The sequence below is a fragment of the Mesoplodon densirostris genome, chromosome 8 (genome assembly GCF_025265405.1).
Source record: "Mesoplodon densirostris isolate mMesDen1 chromosome 8, mMesDen1 primary haplotype, whole genome shotgun sequence".
NCBI lineage: Eukaryota > Metazoa > Chordata > Mammalia > Artiodactyla > Ziphiidae > Mesoplodon > Mesoplodon densirostris.
The window spans coordinates 84,958,793-84,980,967 of NC_082668.1; the positions used below are offsets into that span (position 1 = coordinate 84,958,793).

At 35.6% G+C, this 22,175-nt stretch overlaps 1 protein-coding gene across 1 annotated transcript in view; it reads right to left on the minus strand.

Moving 5' to 3' along the window:
• TTC21B (tetratricopeptide repeat domain 21B) overlaps positions 1 to 22,175 on the minus strand; it is an 89,335-nt gene that overhangs the window by 33,442 nt on the left and 33,718 nt on the right. The window contains exons 13-20 of the mRNA XM_060106075.1: positions 18,644 to 18,801; positions 16,351 to 16,575; positions 14,275 to 14,513; positions 12,399 to 12,471; positions 10,885 to 10,995; positions 10,007 to 10,145; positions 4,245 to 4,351; positions 13 to 201 (exon numbers count right to left, since the gene is read on the minus strand). Coding sequence (XP_059962058.1) covers positions 13 to 201; positions 4,245 to 4,351; positions 10,007 to 10,145; positions 10,885 to 10,995; positions 12,399 to 12,471; positions 14,275 to 14,513; positions 16,351 to 16,575; positions 18,644 to 18,801 — 1,241 coding nt within the window. The remainder of the gene's footprint in view (positions 1 to 12; positions 202 to 4,244; positions 4,352 to 10,006; positions 10,146 to 10,884; positions 10,996 to 12,398; positions 12,472 to 14,274; positions 14,514 to 16,350; positions 16,576 to 18,643; positions 18,802 to 22,175) is intronic.

Here is a 22,175-nt window from a genome sequence, read left to right on the forward strand (position 1 = left end):
AAAAGTACTGACCTTATTATCTGTTTCACAATGAACAAGAGCCTCTCTATAAAATTTAATTGCTTTTTCATAGTCTCGCTGAGCAACAGAATGTTTTGCAATCTCTGCACAAATTTCAGCTGCTAAATGTTTCTGTGCAGGAACTGCATCTGGCTGTTCCATCTGAACACGTTTTAGTACCCGAGCTTGTAATTCTCGAGCCTAGAAAAATATAAGGATAAGAAGGAATTTTAAAAAGAAATTAAACAATTCTCAGTAACTCACATGTAGCATAATTTTACAGATTTATTTAAGCATTAATGGCCCTCAATCTAACAAAGCCTGATCCAAAGAAAATGTCTTAACTGAGGTTTTAAAAATGTACTTGTTTGCAAATAAGCCAGTATGCACTTATCTTTGCAACTAAAATGTTATAAAAGTACTGAATCTTTTCCCACTGTTATAAGAATATGCACAGGAAACTCACTAAGGAGGAAATGCAACCATGAAATAAATATTTAGAAAAGATGTCTACATGTTGTAATTTAAAAAATGAAAATTGTAAATGTTTATTAAATTAATAAAATAGTATATTAAAGTTATTGAATCAAATACTGGCATGTTTCAGGGAGTAAGTACATCCACATACTGTCAATGGCATATAAATCAGTCCAGTCTTTCTGGGGCGCACCCTCTTAAAACAAACTAACTCCCTAAAATTAACACGCTATTGAACTTAGCTGTTTCATTCTTGGGAAGGTATTAAGGACATCACTTAGAAGGAAAAAAGGAGACATGTTATTTGTTATTTTTAAAAAAATGGCCTGTTGTAAAAACAAAACAACAACAACAACAAAACAAAAACAAATCTGGAAGCAACCCAAATGTCTGATGATAAGGAAATGCCTAACCAATTGATGGTGTATATACCTGGTTCCACACTATGTATAGAAACTCTTAAGGAGGTAGGGGCCTTCCTCAGACTAAGAATGTAGATTAATTTGCTAAATTGGAAGAGTATCAGCCTTCCCACCCACAAGTCTGGTTTCTGAAACATCGAGACCTTCCTTTAACACGTGACAGAGAACTCCTAGGCATTAGGCCTTTATAATAAACTTTAACTTTGAGCTAATCATTCACTCATGCATTTATGCATTCATTTAATGAACAATAAATGTCCACCATCTGCCATACATTATGCTACACACAGCGAGCCCTTCTGGGGACTCCTGTCAAAACGTTGGTTGAAAACTGGTATTTGATGAAGATGGTCTAAAGCTGATTATTTTGGGGAACCACAGGTCATAAAATTTTAGGGTATCATGATAAGCATTCTTTTGGAAATGAAAGAGAAAGGATTAAAAAATACTGTATATATAGCATGTGGTAAAAGTTAACACTGTTTCATGAAATTTTAATTTTGGTTATATTAATGTGTGTTTATAAGTATAGAGGTATGTGCATGTTTGTGTATTTGATGTTTTATATTATGCATGTACCAGTGTGCACGGTTTTGCATATGTGCACACACACACACTCACAAAAGAACTCTGAAACAACCGGTCTAAATAGGGGCAGTACTCTTTTATACCTGTTGTGCCAGCTTAATTATGAATTCTTCTTTCTTTCTCAAAAGTATTCTGGCTTGAATGATAAATTATATGGTTGCACTAGGTTAAAAGATATGCACTTCTTTCTCTAGACAGTGTGAGTTTTATCTCTGCATCAACTAAATCTCTAAATGTCAAATAGGTGGACCTCATGAGCTTAACTTCCTAGAGAAAAACCTTCATAAGTTAGGTTTTGTGATACCTTGCAATTTTCTTAAAGGTAAATAATTGGGGGGCGGGAATCTTGAGCAAAAGTTTTTTTCATTTTTTATTAAAGATATCATAAAACAATGCTCAATTTCTCTAAGTATATGTAATAATCATTAAAAAACATTTTCACATAGAATAAAATTTTCTTGAAGAATTGATACCATTCCCTATACTTTTCCTTGGTTTTATCAGAAATAAATTTAATGGTCTTTTATAAGCATATTAACCCTGATCTGTCAACACCATTACTTTTCCCTCCCCCTTCCTTTATTATAATATTCTTCTAAATTCCATCAAACTCTTGGGTAGAAGAAAGTATATATATAAACATCTTATTTCAAAGAATTCTTAATTTTCCCTTTTTATTTCAATAGCCTTATTGTATATCTTACCGAAGACCACATCAAAGCAAAATATGCCAATAAAATCAGAATATCACATTACTTTTTATATGATGAAGATGGAGCTATACTGGAAAAATCCATACAAATGAATGTTAAGTGAAGGAAGCAAACACAAGTATAATCTGTACATATTAATTAAAACTATATAAAGTTATAATGTCCTAAAATTGTTAGTGTTTTATGGCACATAGGTTTTTTATTTATAGTTTAGATTTTATTTTCACAGAAAAGATAATGCATATACTAAAAGTGATTTTTCCTTTAACTGTTCCTGCAATTAAACAATTAAAATAATCTATGATTTCCTTTCAGCCATTCAACAAAAATTTCGGGCTCCTATCATGGTGAACATATTTGAAGATGGATTCCATGATTTTCACCTCTATTGTTCAATAAGAGGATGGGGATCAGTTAGGAGGAGTCTGGGCTAAAAGATAATCATAGATAAGGCTAAAAGATGACAGAGAGGGATGAAGAAATGTGGAGTTATTTTGGAAGTCTAAAACATATTTCATATTTCATGTTTAGCAACTATGTAAAAATATTATGATGGAACCCCCAAGTTCCATAATGTGGAGAATTAAGCTCAATAAATGGTTGCTGAATAAATGAATTTAAAGTATCAAACACTTTGATTACACTATTTGAATTGTATTATAATTCTGCATTCAAATTCAAATTGTTTGTATTGTACCTCAAAAGATTTACTTTTTCAGAGATCAGAATGCAAAGATTATAGTTGGAAAGAACATTATAGCTCTTCAAATTTTATGAAAGGTGAAAAATCCCTGTGCTATAACATATAAACTTAAAATGAATTTGAGTTTGGTTTGTTGGCATTGTCTAACCACAGTTTGTCCTTTTTTTTAGTGTTATTCAATGTGTCTGCTCATAGAACACAGAAGCTCATGCAACCAGAGTCACTGAGACTAATGATATTCATAATGGAATGAAATATGCCAAATTCACTTCTAAAATGTTTTGAAAGTCTAAATTTATGAAAATTACACTTTCCTTTTAGCTAATGGTAGCTAACCTCAGGTTAGGTGCCATTCCTTTATCATATAATTCAGAAAACAGGGATAAAACATATCAATAATTAAGGGTAAGATATTACATTGTTGAAGATTACATATCTTAATGAAATCATAAGCTTACATGGGGGTCACAGAAATCTAACAGTGTGAGCTCCATTCACTTACAACTTGAACAAAAAAATATTATTGGACATTGCCTGAAAAACACACACACACACTTTTGTGTGTTGAAATCTAGAGATATTGAATCTATTAATAAAAATCTTCTGTCAAAGAAACTTCAAGGTCTCAAAGGTGCTAATACTGAATTGTTCCAAACGTTAAAGAAATAGCATGTCTTAGAGACCAACCTTTCTAATGAACATATATGCACAAACCTTGAACAAAATATTAGGAACTATCTTTAAATTCCAGCAATGTCTTTTGAAAAATCACAACACTGACACTTATTTCAGTACTATAAGGATGGTTTAACATTAAAAAATCAATCAATTTAATAAACAGAAAAAAAACACTGGAGAAAAGCCACATGACCATTTTGATAGATGCAGAGAGTGCATTAGACAAAATTGCTAGCAAACTAGAAATTGAAAAATCATCAAAACACATCAGCCACTTAGGAATACATCTAAGGAAATGTGTACAAAACCTCTACATTGAAAACCACAAAACATTAAAGGAAATTAAAGTAGATATAAATAAGTGGAAGAAAAAAATGAGTTCAACTCCTGCCTATGACACTAGTCATGTGACTTCACACAAGTTGTTAAACCAAGCTCCCTCAGCTATAAAACAGGATTAAAAATATCAACCTTCCCTAATTGTTATAATAATTAGCAACAATACATTTAAACAGTACAATCCACTGGCATTCAATCATTATTTCTATTTGACTTATTTTCTATGACAGTTGGGCCAAGACTGTCTTCCTTTTACGTGTGGCATATTTCCTTCTGAGACCATCACCCACCCTTAACCCCTAACAAACAAAGGCATTTGTTTACCTGCTGTAATGAAGTAACTGCATCACCAGGTCTGTCCACTTTACTATAAACTTTTGCTAGGAGAACTTGAGAACGTCCATCATCCATGAGAGCTGACAGTTCATTTACTATGAAAGAATAAAATATAATGGGAAAAAATAATAATTCATTTAAAATAAATATTTACATTTCTCTACAAGTTTTTATATTTGATTTTGAAAAATAGTGAATAAAGTTTAAAAAGGTCCAGTAAATTAACTGAAGAATGGCCAAATTGGAAAAAAAAAAAAGATTTAGGATAAAAACTGGCTGGAATAAAAGTTAAAGAACTGGAGGCTTTTCTTAGACATACAAGAGATAACAATATAACAACACAGAGAAGAGTTTCAATTTCCATTCTTTTTTTTTTTTTTTAAGATTTAATTAATTAATTATTTTGTTTGTTTATCTGTCTTTGTTGCTGTGCATGGGCTTTCTCTAGTTGTGGTGAGCAGGGGCTACTCTTTGTTGCGGTGCATGGGTTCCTCATTGAAGTGGCTTCTCTTGTTGAGGAGCACAGGCTCTAGGCATGTGGGCTCTAGCGCGCACAGGCCTCAGTAGTTGCGGCGCACGAGCTGTAGGGTACACGGGCTCAGTAGTTGTGACGCATGGGCTTAGTTGCTCCTCAGCATGTGGAATCTTCCCAGATCAGAGATCGAACCTGTGTACCCGGCATTGGCAGGTGGATTCTTAACCACTGCACCACTAGGAAAGTCCTCAATTTCCATTCTTAAGTGTATAAGCACTTCTGTTTATTGAAGTCATTTAAAAACAAGATAGGGTAGTTGGTACATGCCATTAAGAAGATAACTGCTATTTATTTTTAAATAACAGAACTTAATAAAGTATACATATATATACATACATATATACATAATAAACACTGACTTTGATGCCAACCTGTCTGATTTCAAATCTAGGCTTTATCACTTTCTAGTTAACAAGGTCCTAGTCGAACAAGGTAGTTATCTATTCTGTGCCTCCCTTTCATCTGTAAAATAGGGGAAATAATAGTACCTATCTCATAAGATTACTATAAAATTTAAAAAGTTAGTAAATTATTAAATAAGTTAATATATGCAAAGCAACTAAAGTCTTGTACATGTCAAGTGCTATTTAAATATTTGGTATTATTATTTTGTAATCTAAGAGTAATAAAAGAACCCTAGATAATTAACAAAAAGATGTTTCTTCTACCATTTATTGACAGCATGGCCTGAGCCATATTCTGTTTGAAGTGGTTTACATACATCATTATTTATTTAAAATCTCAACCTGAGAAGCAGGTTTTGTTATTGCTATTTTACAGGTAAGAAAAGCTCTAAGGTGGTACAAAGAACAAGGAAGCCGTGACAATGGTGAGAGCAGGCTGGAAGGAGAGGTCAGAGGAGCAACAGCATGCATGTGTGAAGGCCATGTAAGCCACTGTAAGACTTTGGTTAACTCAGAGAAATGGAAGACAAGGGGGAGCTTGAGCAGGTGTGATCAAACTTTGGTTGTTTAAAAGGTCCAATAGTGCTGCTGGGTTGGGAAAGGCTGTGTCCAGCTGTGGGGTTGAGGATTGGGTAACAGGGAGACCAGGTGTAGGCTACTGCTTTAATCCACCTAAGAGACGATGTATCTAGGACAGGGTGACAGTAGTGGAAATAATGAGACACAGGAGAATTCTGAATGTATCTAGAAGGCAGAACCAAGAGGATTTCCTATGGGCAAGGGTGAAGGCAAGGATTTTGGTTCTTCAAAACTACAAAGAAGGCTGAAGTTTCTGAGATAGAGAAGGCTGCACATAGAACAGATGGGGGAGGCAGATAAGGAATTCACTTTCAAACATGCTAAGTAAGTTTAAGATGTTTCTTAGAACCCTGGTGCTACTATATCAGCTAGGTGAACCTGGATAACTCAAGAAAATTGAGTATTAGATGCTAATTTTAAAATGTACATAATTTTATTTGCCTCATAAACTAATGTGAGCATTAATAACATATAATGAAATGCACATGAAGGCATCTAAGTACACCATTGGATGTGCTCAGTAAATTATTAAATGAAAGTATTTATACTGCATAAATGTAATATACTTATGCCCATATTAAGTAAAACATACTACTTGAATCTCTCCTCCTCTACAACCTTTTAAAAAACGCATATCCACATTTAGGCCATCTGTAGTGTTTCAAGCAAGGTCTGACAAGACTCATGCAATTATTTTTACGGAATTAATAAATGCATTCAAATTAGGAGAATTTAAGCATCAACTTCAAAGCTAAATTAAATGACCATTTTAGACATATTAGAAAATTTAGAGTTGGCTTGCCTTATCTATGTATCCAAACATATTTTAAAACCACAGAAAACATGGTATTGGCAAAAATAAAAATGGGGAGGGGAGGAGAAGGAAGGAACTCCAAACAAAAATTCCCAGAATCAGAGTGAAATGTATAAAAAAAGTTTATAATATGATAAAGGTGGCATTTCAATAAATGACAGTGAGATATAATTGGCTATCCATTTGGGAAAATCTATAGTAAAAGTTGTATGTGAATTAAAGTTCTCCATTATAAAAATTAAAATTCTCCATTATACAAATTAAAATTACAAAAACCCCAGAAAAATATAAGAAAACTTTTTTTAATGTTAGGATTAGGGAAGCTTTTTCTGAGCATGACAAGAAATTAAAAAGTCAAAAAGAGAAAAGACTGGTAGGTATTATATATGATAATTAAATATTCGACTTGACCAATGAAATGATAAAGTAATTTGATAAAGAAAGGACAGCCTGGGAGAAAATATCTGCAACATGAATATAATAGGTAAGAGATTAATGAATAATAGGTAAAGGATTAAAAAAAAGGATATGAATGAAATAGTGAAAATACAATCTATAGTTATAATACTTAACCTTATCAATCATCAAAGAAATGTAAATTAAAAGTTTGTTTTCTCTATAAATACTACATAATGTTGGGACATTTTTACCCTTAAGAAAAAACAATGGAGCAAGATTCAATTCTAGGAAGTACATAGTGCTATATAAACAAGGATTCTATCTCAGTAATGCTTTCTTCTATCTAAATGTCTATTGATAGGGGACTCATCAAATAAATTATGATATTGACGTACAGTAAAATACGCTACCTATGTTAAAAAATTTTGAAGTGCTATATTTGCCAAAATGAAGAGAGGCTATTAAATGAAAAATGCATACTGCAGACCTATAGTATAATATGACTCCTTTTTGGTAGAAAAAAGTGTTATGTAATAGTGTGTGAGAGATAGGGGCAGGGAGATTGATCAGGACGTGTTTTTCTCTGGAGAGTGGGAGAGGGACACAACTTTCATTCACTTCTGTAATCCTCAAATTTTTTCAATGAACAAGCACTAGATTTTATTAAAAAGTACAGATCTTTAAAAAGTAAATTTGTATGAACTTGTAAGAAGGCAATTTGATAGTATCCAATTAAATTTTAAGTACACATACCCTTTAACATAGCATCTTGCTCTTAAGAAATATAAGCAAGTGTATGCCAAAGAATGAGATACAAGGATATTCATTTTAACATGGTTTATAACATCAAAAGACTGGAAGACAAACTAATTGGGGGAAAATTAAATAGCTTACAGAGTTATAAAATATTGTGAGTCCATTAGATAGAATAATATGGATGTACTGACATCAAACTATATCTGCAACATATTGTATGTGAAAAAAAATTGCTGAATAGGAAGAATGATGCATTTTGAAAAGAACAATATGCATATTACACTTAGATATTTACATAAATATATATAAAATATACACCAAAACACAAAAATGGTTACCTCTAGGGAGATCTGAGAACAGGGCAAGTAGAATTCACAGGAGAAACTGGAGACTTGTACATTATACTCTTTAATAATGCTGAATTTTTTTTAAAAAACAACTTTTAAAAAGAATTATAAAAATGTTTACTTGTTTAAACACAGGTTGTAGCTGCAATTTATAGGAAACTTCCAACAAAGCTACAGTACTCAAAACACAATGGTACTGGTGCAAAAAAAAGAAATATAGATCAATGGAACAGGATAGAAAGCCCAGAAACAAACCCATGGACCTCTGATCAATTAATCTATGACAAAGGAGGCAAGGATATACAATGGAGAAAAGACAGTCTCTTCAATAAGTGGTGCTGGGAAAACTAGACAGCTACATAAAAAAGAAGGAAATTAGAACATTCTCTAACACCATACACAAAAACAAACTCAAAATGGATTAAAGACCTAAACCTAAGACCGGATACTGTAAAACTCTTAGAGGAAAACATAGGCAGAACACTCTATGACATAAATTGCAGCAACATCCATTGCTGGATTTTTTCAATCCACCTCCTAGAGTAATGAAAATAAAAACATAAATAAACAAATGGGACCTAATTAAACTTAAAAGTTTTTGCACAGCAAAGGAAACCATAAACAAAATGAAAAGACAACCCACTTCAGAATGGGAGAAAATATTTGCAAATGAAGTGACTGAAAAGGGATTCATCACCAAAATATACAAATAGCTCATGAACCTCAATATCAAAAACATAAACAACCCAATCAAAAAATGGGCAGAAGATCTAAACAGACATTTCTCCAAAGAAAACATACAGTTGGCCAAAAAAAGCACATGAAAAGATGCTCAACAACGCTAATAATCAGAGAAATGCAAATCAAAACTACAATGAGGTATCACCTCACACTGGTCAGAATGGCCATCATTAAAAATTCTACAAACAATAAATGCTGGAGAGGGCATGGAGAAAAGGGAACCCTCCTACACTGTTGGTGGTAATGTGAATTGGTACAGTCACTATGGAGAACAGTATGGAGGTCCCTTAAAAAACTAAAAATAGAGCTACCATATGATCCAGCAATCCCACTCCTGAGCATATATCCAGAGGAAACCATAATTCAAAAAGATACATCTACCCCAATGTTCACTGCAGCACTATTTACAATAGCCAGGACATGGAAGCAGCCTAAGTGTTCATCAACAGAGGAGTGGATAAAGATGTGGTACGTATATACAATGGAATATTACTCAGCCATTGAAAAGAATGAAATAATGCCATTTGCAGCAACATGAATGGACCTAGAGATTATCATATAAAGTGAAGTAAATCAGAGACAGACAAATATCATGATATTACTTATATATGGAATCTAAAAACATGACACAAATGAATTTATTTACGAAACAGAAACAGACTCAGAGTTTGAAAACAAACTTATGGTTATGAAAGGGGAAAGGTGGGAGGGAGGGATAAATTAGGAGTTTGGGATCGACAAATACACACTACTATATATAAAATACATAATCAACAAGGACCTATTGTATAGCACAGGGAACACCACTCAGTAATCTGTAATAACCTATATGGGAAAAGAATGTATACATATATATATGTATAACTGAATCTTTTTGCTGTACACCTGAAACTAATATAACATTGTAAATAATCAACTATAACACAAAATAAAAATTAAAAAAAAAAACTAAAGGAAACTTCCTTTATGTCACTTTGGAAAGTAGTTTTCTATAACACAAACTGTTTCACAAATCTGTTTTAAGATTTTTAAAATATCTTATTTTAGTAGAGTGACATTCTGACAAATGAAAGAACCAAGCTCACATACACTAACAATACAAATACATACTAATATAAAAATAAAAGAATCAGATATATTAGGTATACTTTTCCAAATAAGAAAGATTTTCATACCAGGTTCATGAGCTAGTGCATGTTGAAGAACTTTTTCTGCTTTGTCATACCATTTCAGTTTTAATAACAGCTCAGCCAAGTCATAGAAAAGATAATTTTGTTGTCCATTTTTCAGAGCAGCTTCATAATAAGTGATTGCCTAAACAAAATCCATTTCAGTTAGGGGAAAAAAAGGCAATGAGGATGGCATTCAAGCATAGATCCTACACACATTACGACTTAAAGCAATTGGAAGTAACCTAAAAGCAGCTTATGCATGGACTTGCACTATTGATTAAGTGTGACATTTTTCTTACAGAATCCAATATTACACAAGACAACTAGCATTTCTTACCAGTAACTAAAGCAAAGTACTTTGTTAAAATTTTTTCCAGTTTTATTCCAAAAGTTAGTGAATGCAAATACTTTGCTAGCTGTTGTATATATGTTCAACAGTTACCAGGAATAGGGTAAGAATATAACTAAAGGAAAATCTATTATCCTTACTACAAAACAAACAAAAATGAAAACAAAAAAACAAAAAAAACCCTCAAAGCACATGGCTTACCAAAACTGGTTCAATGGAAAGGACATCTATTATGCTTTGTCATATGATAAAAGAGATGTAACAACAGCAAGTTTATCATAATTTATTTCATGGCAGAATTTTGCTGTAAGGTGAAACCTGAAGAAAACTTTAGGGTCCAAAAAGTCTTTGCAAAATGCAGCAGAGAAGAATCTGAGACACTGAGAAAGTCTTTAACACAAATTCCAGTTTGTAAAGACAAATTTGGAGTTTCCAACCATTAAGGTACAAACAGTGCTTGCTGAAGATCTTTCACAGAGCAGGGTTTGCTGATTTGTTAAAACAGATACATTTCAAAATATAAAGTATTTACCTTTGAGTAGTTGTGAGTTTTGACAAGAGCTTTCCCAATTTTGCTTGCCAATGTTCCATCCTTTGGGTTCTGATTTAATGCTTGCTCATATGCTACTATGGCTTCTTCAGGCTAATGTTGGCAGATAAAAAATGAAGCAATAAAATAACAGCTTAGGTGGCTCCCATTAAATGGCAACACTTCTATAATTAAGGTCTACATTTGGAATACTTACTAAGACTAATAAAGCACATACTAAGTCCAGAAACCTTAATAATTTCAGAGAGCTGATAATCAATCACTAGTGCAGGTGTAACTCACTAGTATAATCCCACCCATGTTACTTAGGTCCATGTCTTCATAAATAGTCATATGAGAACTAAGAGACAGCTTCTTGACAGCTTTTCATCTGGCATCATTATAAAAGCCAGAACCAGAGGTCAGAGGATTGCTTCCCTTTGAAGAAAACACCACCTTAGCCAGTGCTCTTTTCATCCTTTTGTTTAAAGGTGACTCACCTTACTTCTGGTATCATCTCTATTTCAAATGATAGTGCTGAATAACTGGATCTCAATTTGAAAAATAACTGTAACATTTTTTTACGCGGGCCTCCCACTGTTGCAGCCCCTCCCATTGCAAAGCACAGGCTCCAGACACGGAGGCCCAGCGGCCATGGCTCACAGGCCCAGCCGCTCCACAGCACGTGGGATCTTCCCGGACCGGGGCATGAACCCATGTCCCCTGCATTGGCAGGCGGACTCTCAACCACTGCACCACCAGGGAAGCCCTGAAAAATAACTATATCTTTTTAATTGTAATGGCTGTCTCCCTTTTTATTGTGATGACTGGATCTTTGACTATTAAGTAAATGTTATTAAAATGAGGGGAGGGGATTTGGATGAAGGTGGTTAAAAGGTACAAGCTTCCGGGCTTCCCTGGTGGCGCAGTGGTTGAGAGTCTGCCTGCCGATGCAGGGGACACGGGTTCGTGCCCTGGTCTGGGAAGATCCCACATGCCACGGGGTGGCTGGGCCCGTGAGCCATGGCTGCTGAGCCTGTGTGTCCGGGGCCTGTGCTCCGCAGCGGGAGAGGCCGCAACAGTGGCCCGCGTACCGCAAAAAAATAAAATAAAATAAAATAAAGGTACAAGCTTCCAGTTACAAGATAAGTATTAGGGATGTAATGTACAACATGAAAATTGACACTGCTGTACGTTATACGTGAAAGCTGTTGAAAGTAAATCCTGAGACTTCTCATTACAAGGGAAAAATATTTTTTTCTATTTCTTTAATTTTGAGCTATATAAGATGATGGATATTCACTGAACTACTGTGATAATCATAGCATGATGTATTTAAGTTAAATCATTATGCTATACCTTAAACTTACACAGTGCTGCATGTCAACTGTATCTCAATAAAACTCGAAGAAAAAAACTCAAATTCCTTTCAGTAGAATGTTATACTAACCACAAAGAAGAATTTTTGGGTTTTGTTTTGTTTTTAAATCTAAGTTCAGTAGTATCAGAAACTTTACCTCTTGAATATTCATGTATGCATCACCAAGGAGAATAAAAGAACGAGGGCTGGGAATCCTTTCAGCAATTTCTCTGGAAATCAGACAAACTCTACTTAGTATATTGAATACAAATTTCTTCTTCTAAACCAATTAAATAAAAGATAAGCTTATTTTTTCAATGAACTAATAGCCTTCAGAGTGCCTTCTTCATATCCAACAGTGTAATATTGTTTAAAAACCCCAGCCATACCCACACTCAGATTGTTTATGCTAAGTCAACAATTTTTTTCATTAAATTTTTCTATTTCCTGAAATGCAGGTAAAAGTATACAGATAGATAGTAAACATATAAGCTCTCATTATCCAGAAATACATGATGTGGGAATGAAGTTGCAAAATATGACAAACACTTATCATCTTCCTATGCATCTTGAGCTCTGATATTCATGGCATAAGTCATATACAACGAGTTACCTTAAAAAATATAAAATATTCTACTTCAACATTTGCTGCTTATTTTTTACCTTCAAAATGTAAACTGCTAAAGGTCAAAATACCAAGGTTGCTCAAATAATGTGATGCTAAGTCTTTAATGTACAATATCTCACTTAATTGGTCCAAAAACTCTTGAGAAAATTATTACAATTATATAGATAATGCTGAGTTTACTATAGCTAATATGTCAGATCTACTTGAAAAAAAAAAACCTATGATTTTAGCTACTATACTATAGTGCATCCAAACACATCAACCCTATTTTATATATACATAAATATATGCACTACCAAATGTAAAATAGATAGCTAGTGGGAAGCAGCCGCAAAGCACAGGGATATCAGCTCGGTGCTTTGTGACCACCTAGAGGGGTGGAATAGGGAGGGTGGGAGGGAAACGCAAGAGGGAAGAGATATGGGGATATAAGTATATGTATAGCTGATTCACTTTGTTATACAGCAGAAACTAACACAACAATGTAAAGCAATTATACTCCAATAAAGATGTTAAAAAAATAATAATAGAATAAAAGGTGTGAAGAGTGAAAAAAATTTTTCATATCATTAGAGATGATAGTGCCGATATTTTAGAAACATCATAGAAAATATAATCTAGGAAACTCCAGTCCATCCATCTATACAGGGGGTGCTGCTCAGTTTCTTTGAATCACTCAGTACCTACAAAGAATCTGAGCAGCTTTCTGGGCTTTGATATTTACAAAATATAGATGAACCAATGACTTAATTCATCAACATTTTACTATTCTCAAGGATAAAACATTAATTTTCTCTCACATAGACTGTGTGCTTGTATCTTTATCTTTTTGTTTGGGGAGAAGTGTAAGAGCAACCTGTGTGTGCATGTGTGCACCCATGTTTCGTGTGAGAGTGTGTGTGTGTGTGTGTGTGTGTGCGTGTTTTGTGTATCCCAGTAACTCCTAAGGGCATCAGTGTATGACACTTTTTAAACCCCTGCCATTTCTGTAATCCATACCTTAGTGTGGTATATACTAAGCCATAATTTTCTTCTGCTATAACTATGATACTGAGTGTTAAATATGACTATATAGCCCCTGAATTGTTACATTACATAATGCTTTTAAGCTATTAGAATACATGTAATTGTAGCTCTTTCAAAGTCCAAAAATAACATCTGATGAGAGAGGAGGGCTGAGAAACTGAAGTAAGCCACAGGTTGAAATAAACCATAATTACCATGATTTACATTTGAGGGAGAGTAACTTGGTTAGAGTTACTGTGTTTGGTGGTAGTAGAAGGAAGCAAGAACACATTAAGGAAGGGATCTATAAAGTATCTGAAAAGCAGTTAAAAGAAAGAAATTTGGGGATTAATTTTAGGAGATAAATGTCAAAATATAATGGGTTGAAAGAACCATTTACCTGTAACAAGTGATATATAACATCTTCTCTTTTCTGTGCTTCAGATATATATCTGCCATTTTTTCTTTGGTCTCTATGAAATAAGGCTGCTCAGATGTAACATTCTGAAGCATGCTTAAAGCCCACTCCACATCTCCCTGGGCCAGAGCTAGGTCTGCGTTAGCAATAGTGACACGCAACTCTTCAGATGTCCCGGAAAATTCATGGATGGCATCTTGTAAAACTTTGGCCGCCTCATGCTGTAAAGGTGAAATTAAAGTAACATTCAAAATTTCAACAAATTACACTACAAACTAAGGTTTTCTACTAATACAGAATGAACAATAAATGCTAGTACAGTTAGGATATTTGTGAAATAATGATAGATTTTTTTGAAAAATACAAAAATTTAAAACCAAACTCAGAGACCAAATTAAGATGACATTATAAATATTTGTTAGCTAGGGCTTCCCTGGTGGTGCAGTGGTTGAGAGTCTGCCTGCCGATGCAGGGGAAACGGGTTCGTGCCCCGGTCTAGGAAGATCCCACATGCCGCGGAGCGGCTGGGCCCATGAGCCATGGCCGCTGGGCCTGTGCGTCTGGAGCCTGTGCTCCGCAACGAGAGAGGCCACAACAGTGAGAGGCCCACATACCGCAAAAAAAAAAAAAAGAAAAAAAAAGAGAAAAATTTGTTAGCTGAAAAGTGTTCTCATAACTAGGACAACAGCAGTTGCTACATAAGACTTGTTGCTACTATAATTTAATAAACATTTACTTTGCACCCAGCATTGTAAATATTAACCCATTTAATTCTCGCAAAAATCCTCTAAGGTAGTTACTATAATTACCCCACACTTTGCAGTAAGTAAAATGAGATTCAGACAGTTAAGAAGTTAACAAATGATAGAACCAGAGTGACTCCAAAGCCTAAATTCTTAGCCATGTTCATCACTGCATCTTCGATGGGATCCAGTCCACAGTCACCCTCTGTACCCGATGGCTCTACATTACATAGCAGATTACGTTATTCCCTACACCAGGACGTCATTTTTGTTATACCCCAGGTGAATATATTTCCTAATTTCCAAATCTGTACCTCAATGAATCTAAAATGTCATTGATTTTAATTCATCTCAACTTTAGAGATTTTAAAACATTCTGATTTAAGAAACGTTAAAATGTGAAAAAAATAGTGCATTTCAGAATCAACTATCTATAGTAGAATTGGTTGTTCTTATTATGTGCATTTTACATTAATTTATTAGTGAACTGGAAATTCTTTGAGATTTGGCAAGTATCTGGACACAGCCTTCTTAATTTCCACTAAAATATGAAACATGAAATAACTGATTAGCAACAGCTGCAACTTAAAAAACAAATATAAATGATGTTAAGTTCCTCATTTTCTACAAGGTTTTAATTCTTTTCTCAGAATTACATTTTTGTTTGCCTTCTTTCTACCTATCTATCCATCTACCTATCTATATTATTCTTTAAGTCCCCCTAAGTATTTGATTTTATGATCTATCTGTATTTTTTGAAGTATTTGATTTTATGATTTTCCTATTAGTTTACCAAAGCTGTATTATTTCAGTGGTTCTTTTATTTTCTCAACTTTTAGAAGTTCAGATTGGTACTTTGATTTTATTCCAGTAGTACATCTGTGTGTGTGTGTGTGTGTGTATGTGTGTGAGCCCCTTTAGGAATTCACAGAATTATAACTATATTATACTATTACATTTCATGATAGCCCAAGTAATCATACATTATATTATTATACACATTATATTAATACATACTACAGTACATCATATTACATTATATTATTACTTATATTACACATACAGTGTATATCTAGTATTACATCTCATGGTAGCCAATGTAAGTACACTGATACACAAAGTCATCCCAGTACAAACTATGCCTAAATTCAGGGGCTATAGAAAGTAACATGATCTGGTGCCAAGTGATGAGAAATAAATTTTCTAAACTTTACCACTTGGTCAAGCGAATAATTTTAGCTTTTTCATTTCCTATGACTCTATATACTTGAATAACAAAATTCAGATCTGAGCCACTGAATTACACTTGACCTACCTGTTCTCCATTTAAGCGGTGAACCTCTACCAACTCAAGAAAGACTGATAAACGATGGCTTGCATCGACTTCAGTTTTTCTGTATTTTGACTTTGAGGAAGTTCCAGTTCTCCTCATTCCTGGTAAACTCATTGCTATATGCAGGGTTTTAATTGCTTCTGCTATTTCTCCCATTTTCTTTTGTGACTGAGCTTTTATCAAATGATACAAAGGATATTCTCTCACCTGAAAAAATAATATTCAGAAATACTTCATTGGAGTGTTTACAACATCAATACATAGTTTTCAATCCATCAAATGTTATAATAATAGGATCTTTGAGGACAGTCTACTCTGTGATTGTATGCTTGAGGTCTATTTCTGTCCTCTTACTCATGTTCTGATCATTTATTATATTAAATCAGAATTCAGGTAACCTAGTGTTCTGTTGGTTAACAAACAAGTTAAGTGCTTCTACCATGAGAGGAAAGAAATCGCACACAAAGTTTATAAGGCTAGCAAATATATTCTAAGAAATTATTTTAGTTTTCAGGAAATGAATTTCTTTACCTCAGACTTCTCGTACTGAAATAAAGTTATCAGATTTCTACACAGTTTCTTGTCTTTCCTTAATTTTCTAATTTTAAGATTAAAAATTTCAGGGCTTCCCTGGTGGCACAGTGGTTAAGAATCCACCTGCCAACGCAGGGGACACGAGTTTGAGCCCTGGTCTGGGAAGATCCCACATGCCGCGGAGCAACTAAGCCCATGTGCCACAACTACTGAGCCTGCGCTCTAGAGCCCGCGAGCCACAACTACTGAAGGCCGCGCTCTGCAACAAGAGAAGCCACTGCAAGGAGAAGCCCGCGCACCGCAACAAAGAGTAGCCCCCTTGCTGCAACTAGAGAAAGTCCACGCGCGGCAACAAAGACCCAATGCTTGGGCTTCCCTGGTGGCGCAGTGGTTGGGAGTCCGCCTGCCAAGGCAGGGGACGCGGGTTCGTGCCCCGGTCCGGGAGGATCCCGCATGCCGCGGAGCAGCTGGGCCCGTGGGCCATGGCCGCTGGGCCTGCGCGTCCGGAGCCTGTGCTCCGCCGCGGGAGATGCCACAGCAGTGAGAGGCCCGCGTACCGCAAAACAAAACAAACAAAAAAAAGACCCAACGCAACCAAAAGTAAATAAATTAAATAAATAAATAAACAAATAAATAAATAATTTAAGATAAAAAATTTCAGGAAACGTTAATCAAACATTGGTTTTACCCTTTGATACTACTCCAAAGCACGTAGTAATGAATCTCCTGTCTTTATTTTGGCTATCAACAGCATATACAGAAAAAATAAAGAGAATGACAAAAGATGAGGAAGGAGTCAAAGGGAAGAAGATGGTCCAGAATGAGATGATGTGGCAGCCATCTAACCTCCAGGATGTCTACAGTCCTCCTAATGCTGGGTTCTGAGCCATAGCTAGGCATCGTGTTTACCTGTGGGCCTTGTGTAAACAATCATGCTTACGCTATTCTCTCAGAGATACAGCACTGGCACTGGGGTCATAATGCAACACCAGTCTTGAGAACTACTGTCCTAAGAAGCAGGCATTATCTTCTGCAAACCTTGCCTGGAACTTGAATTCTCCAGTGCACTAAAGGGTTCTCACATCGAAGGGCTCAAGACACTGCCAACCAAAGCAAAAGTCTGAGGAGCTCCTCCTTGACTCCAGGTTGCTCAGGAAGCCCCTGAACCTAGGATTTTCCGTAATGCTCAGGGATATGAGATGTTCACACTGAATATCTTGGACAGAAATCTAGTGTGTTTATATCCTCAAACTATGTACCAACTTTCAAAATGACTAGCTGTTCTCTGATGATGTATCTAAAAAGAAGTTATTAAAAACCAAGGTCCAAGAAAGAAACAGGCAATAAAATAAAATCCTTATACATTAAAATATTTGGCACAATGCTCTACAGTCTACAATTATCTCTACATATTCATATTGCATTTAATGTTCACTATAATTGTAGGGTATTATTATGTAAGTGTTCTAGAAAAGAAAACTGAGGTTCAGAGAGAGACAGATGAAAAGACCAGACACTATCTCCAGGTCTTTTATTGCCAAGTCCATATAGTTGTTTAACTACACCACAGTTGCCTCCATTTTTTTCTCCTACTGCTAATGAGTTCAAAATATTTTCCATTAAAAATGCATTTGCTAGCAAAATATTACAGGCTAAGAAACAAAATAGTTGAATATGTAAACATTTGCTAAAGGTTCAAGGAGAGCAATATGTCTTATCCACTTGAGTCTGGAACACTTACCTTAAAATTATAGCTCAGACAAAGTTCAAGAGACTGAGAACACAATTTGAATTTTTCCTGAGACAAATAAACCTGAGCCATCAGGAGATGAGCATCTGCATAGGAAGGACTGTGTTCTAGGCAATGCTGCAGATTATTATAAGCTGCTTCAATATCACCTAATGAGGAAACAAAGCACTATTGTAATACAAAATGATCAAGAGAAAACCTGAGAGAACAGGGAGAAAAGTATTTAGTCTATGGATAGTTCTGGTGTTTGAACTTAAAAGTTCTCTGTTTGTAAGCCCTTAGCTTAACCTCTATTTGCACTAGTCAGTTTCTTTTTAATATGAATGAAAGAATATACCTAAAGCCAGGCCATCCCTTGATCATAAGGAGCAAATCAGGAAAAGTATGTGAAAAAATCTGAAGCCCTTTAAATGTACCTGTATTTTCCTTGTCAAAAAATATTTTTTAATTTACAATTTCATTAAAATAAGTTATGTAAGACATAGAAATTTAAACAGAATGTTATAGTGCCATATCTAGGCTAGAAATTTTACTACTGTACAAAAAATAACCAAAAAAGGCATGAGGATATATTCCAGAGGTTTGGAAATGTGAGTTACAGATTTAAAATGCCTTTAAATACTAACTGAAATATCAAATGTTTTGGAACCACAGGTATTGTACATCTGGAAGACTTTTTCTTTTATTGTAGTTGGTTTACAATACTGTGTTAGTTTCAGGTATACAGCATAACGATTCAGCATTTTTGCAGATTATATTCCATTATAGGTTAGTAAGTACATCTGGGAATCTTAAAATAGAAGGAAATGATCAAGATGAAAGTGAACAGAATATTGGAATCTACCTTGGGCTGAGAGATAAGGTAGAAGAGGCTCTTCAGAGAAATAACAGCACAGACTCTAGGCGCTAGAAGTTTCGTGATGTCACCCACACTGATTTGCATTTAGCCATCTCATAAACTGGCCTTAAGTAGGTGTAGCTAGGCCAGCTCCCCATGTAACTCTGCTAAGGTATCCGTTCAATTACTCTCTGTAACCTTACCTAACACCTTAACAGACAAAGTAAGGGTAACAGTCAGGCCTTCAGTTCCCAAACGCTCAACTTTCTTATAACAGAAATCCATTTAAACAGAAAACGCTTTCTTAGAGACAGAGGATTAATGAACAATAATTTAGCTGGGGTAGCACAATAACTTATTAAATACAGTGTCTAAATTTGTCAGTTAACCAACAAGCATAATAAACATTAGCTTCTTTTTCACTGTGATATAATCCAACACTCAGAACTGTGCAGACAAAAAAAGAAGGGAAGATTAAGCATAATAAATTTTCATGCAAATTACCACCCCCATACTCTTTTAGGAAGGAGGAGGATTAAGGAGATAACTTGAAAAAAGAGCTTATTACTAAGTGGAGAGAGTACATAGAAAAGAATTAGGGTTTGCAAATAAGAGACTGGAAAAAACAATGAGGACTGTATGAATAACTGAAATCATAATCTTTTTTGTTTCTTCTAAAGATAAGGAGGAAGAATATGTCCGGTTAGCTTCAGGAGGCCACTAAGTATTTCAAAATGGAGAAACGGGTCATCCCTGTTGGGAAAAAACAGGCCATAAAAACAAAGATCACATCAATATCACATTCTTATCTAAGAGCAGCCCAATTTCTCTTGAGAGAAAAATGGAAGAAATTTCTGTCCTGCAGTTCTGCCTTTGGCAGGTCCTATGTAATAAAGAATTTGGCTGGCCTTTATCCCAGGGAGACAGGGAGACAGTTCCCAGGAGACAGTCTCTAAGTCTTGGAATTTCCCAAGCAATAGGAGAATCTTTGTTATTCACGGTGGGCCCTGAGAGCTTATGCTAATGCTGTGACTCAGGATGGTGGCTGGCCATGCCAGAAAGACCAACCCTGTCAACAGAAGGGTAGGGCTTTGAGCCACCTATAACCAGCCTAACCTAGGGAGAGGGGAGTTGGAGACTGACTTCAATCACATGGCCAAAGATTCGGTCCATGTCTATGTAATAAAACCCTAATAGGGCTTCCCTGGTGGCGCAGTGGTTGAGAGTCCGCCTGGCGATGCAGGGGAAACAGGCTCGTGCCCCGGTCCGGGAAGATCCCACATGCCGCAGAGCGGCTGGGCCCATGAGCCATGGCCGCTGAGCCTGCGCGTCCAGAGCCTGTGCTCCGCAACGGGAGAGACCAGAACAGTGAGAGGCCTGCGTACCGCAAAAAAACAAAAAAAAAACCAAAAAAACCCAAAAAACCCTAATAAAACTCTGGATACCGAACCTTGGGTGAGTTCTCTTGGTTGCTAATGTTCCACAGGTGTCGTCATACATTGATGTGTCGGAAAGTTGATGTCTCCTGACTCCACAGGGAGAGGACAATGGAAGCTTCACATCTGGGACCCTCCCAGACCTCACCCTCTGCATCTCTTCCTTTTGCTGGTTTAGATGACTTTCAAATTTCAGTTTGCTATCATAACACTCTAATCCTAGATATAGTGCTTTCCTGAGTTCTGTGAGTCTTTCTAGTGAATTATCAAACCTGAAGGGAATCATAAGAACCCTTAAATTAGTTGCAAGCTAGTCAAAAGTGCAGGAGGCCCTGGGAACCCCTGAACTTGTGGCTGCTATCTAAAATGAGGGCAGTATGATGGAGAATTGTGCCCTTAACCTGTGAAGTTTAGTCCAACTCCAGGTAGTTGGTGCCAGAAGTCACTGTAGTTGGTGCCAGAAGTCACTGCAGTTGACTTCTGGCAATTTAGCAAGAATACTGCTATTTAAACACGTGCCACCACTGTTTCACATTATCTCAGGCTGTTCTTTTTAAAAATGGGGTTAATATACAAGAGTTTCCTTCCTAAGACTTTGGCAATTAACTATTACTATATTGAAATTGATTTATATCAAAATTCAAAATAAATAATGAGTGTTTACAAATTAATCACAGAACTCAAAGTCCCAGTTTGATCACCTAGTAGGTGATACCGGTTCTAACTGGGAAGAAAGTAGAAATATGATGTGGCTCAATAGAACTCAATCAGAAGAAGGTAATAGAGAGTCAGTTCTTACAACTAGGGTATTTTAGAGGTGAAACAAGCTTTTGTGATCATTTGGTTCTCTTTTTAAAACAGTTAAAGGGACTTTCCTGGTGGCACAGTGGTTAAGAATCTGCCTGCCAATGCAGGGGACACGGGTTCGAGTCCTGGTGTGGAAAGATCCCACATGCCGTGGAGCAACCAAGAGCATGTGCCACAACTACTGAAGCCCGCGGGCCTAGAGCCCGTGCTCCGCAACAGGAGAAGCCACCGCAATGAGAAGCCCGTGCACCACAACGAAGAGTAGCCCCCGCTCACTGCAACTAGAGAAAACCCGTGCACAGCAGCGAACACCCAACGCAGCCAAAAATAAATAAATAAATAAATTTATTTTTTTAAAAACCCCAAAACAGTTAAAACTGAAATCCAAAAACTTAGTAAGATCAAACTCTTAACTCGTTCCATTATGTGCAAGTAACTGTTA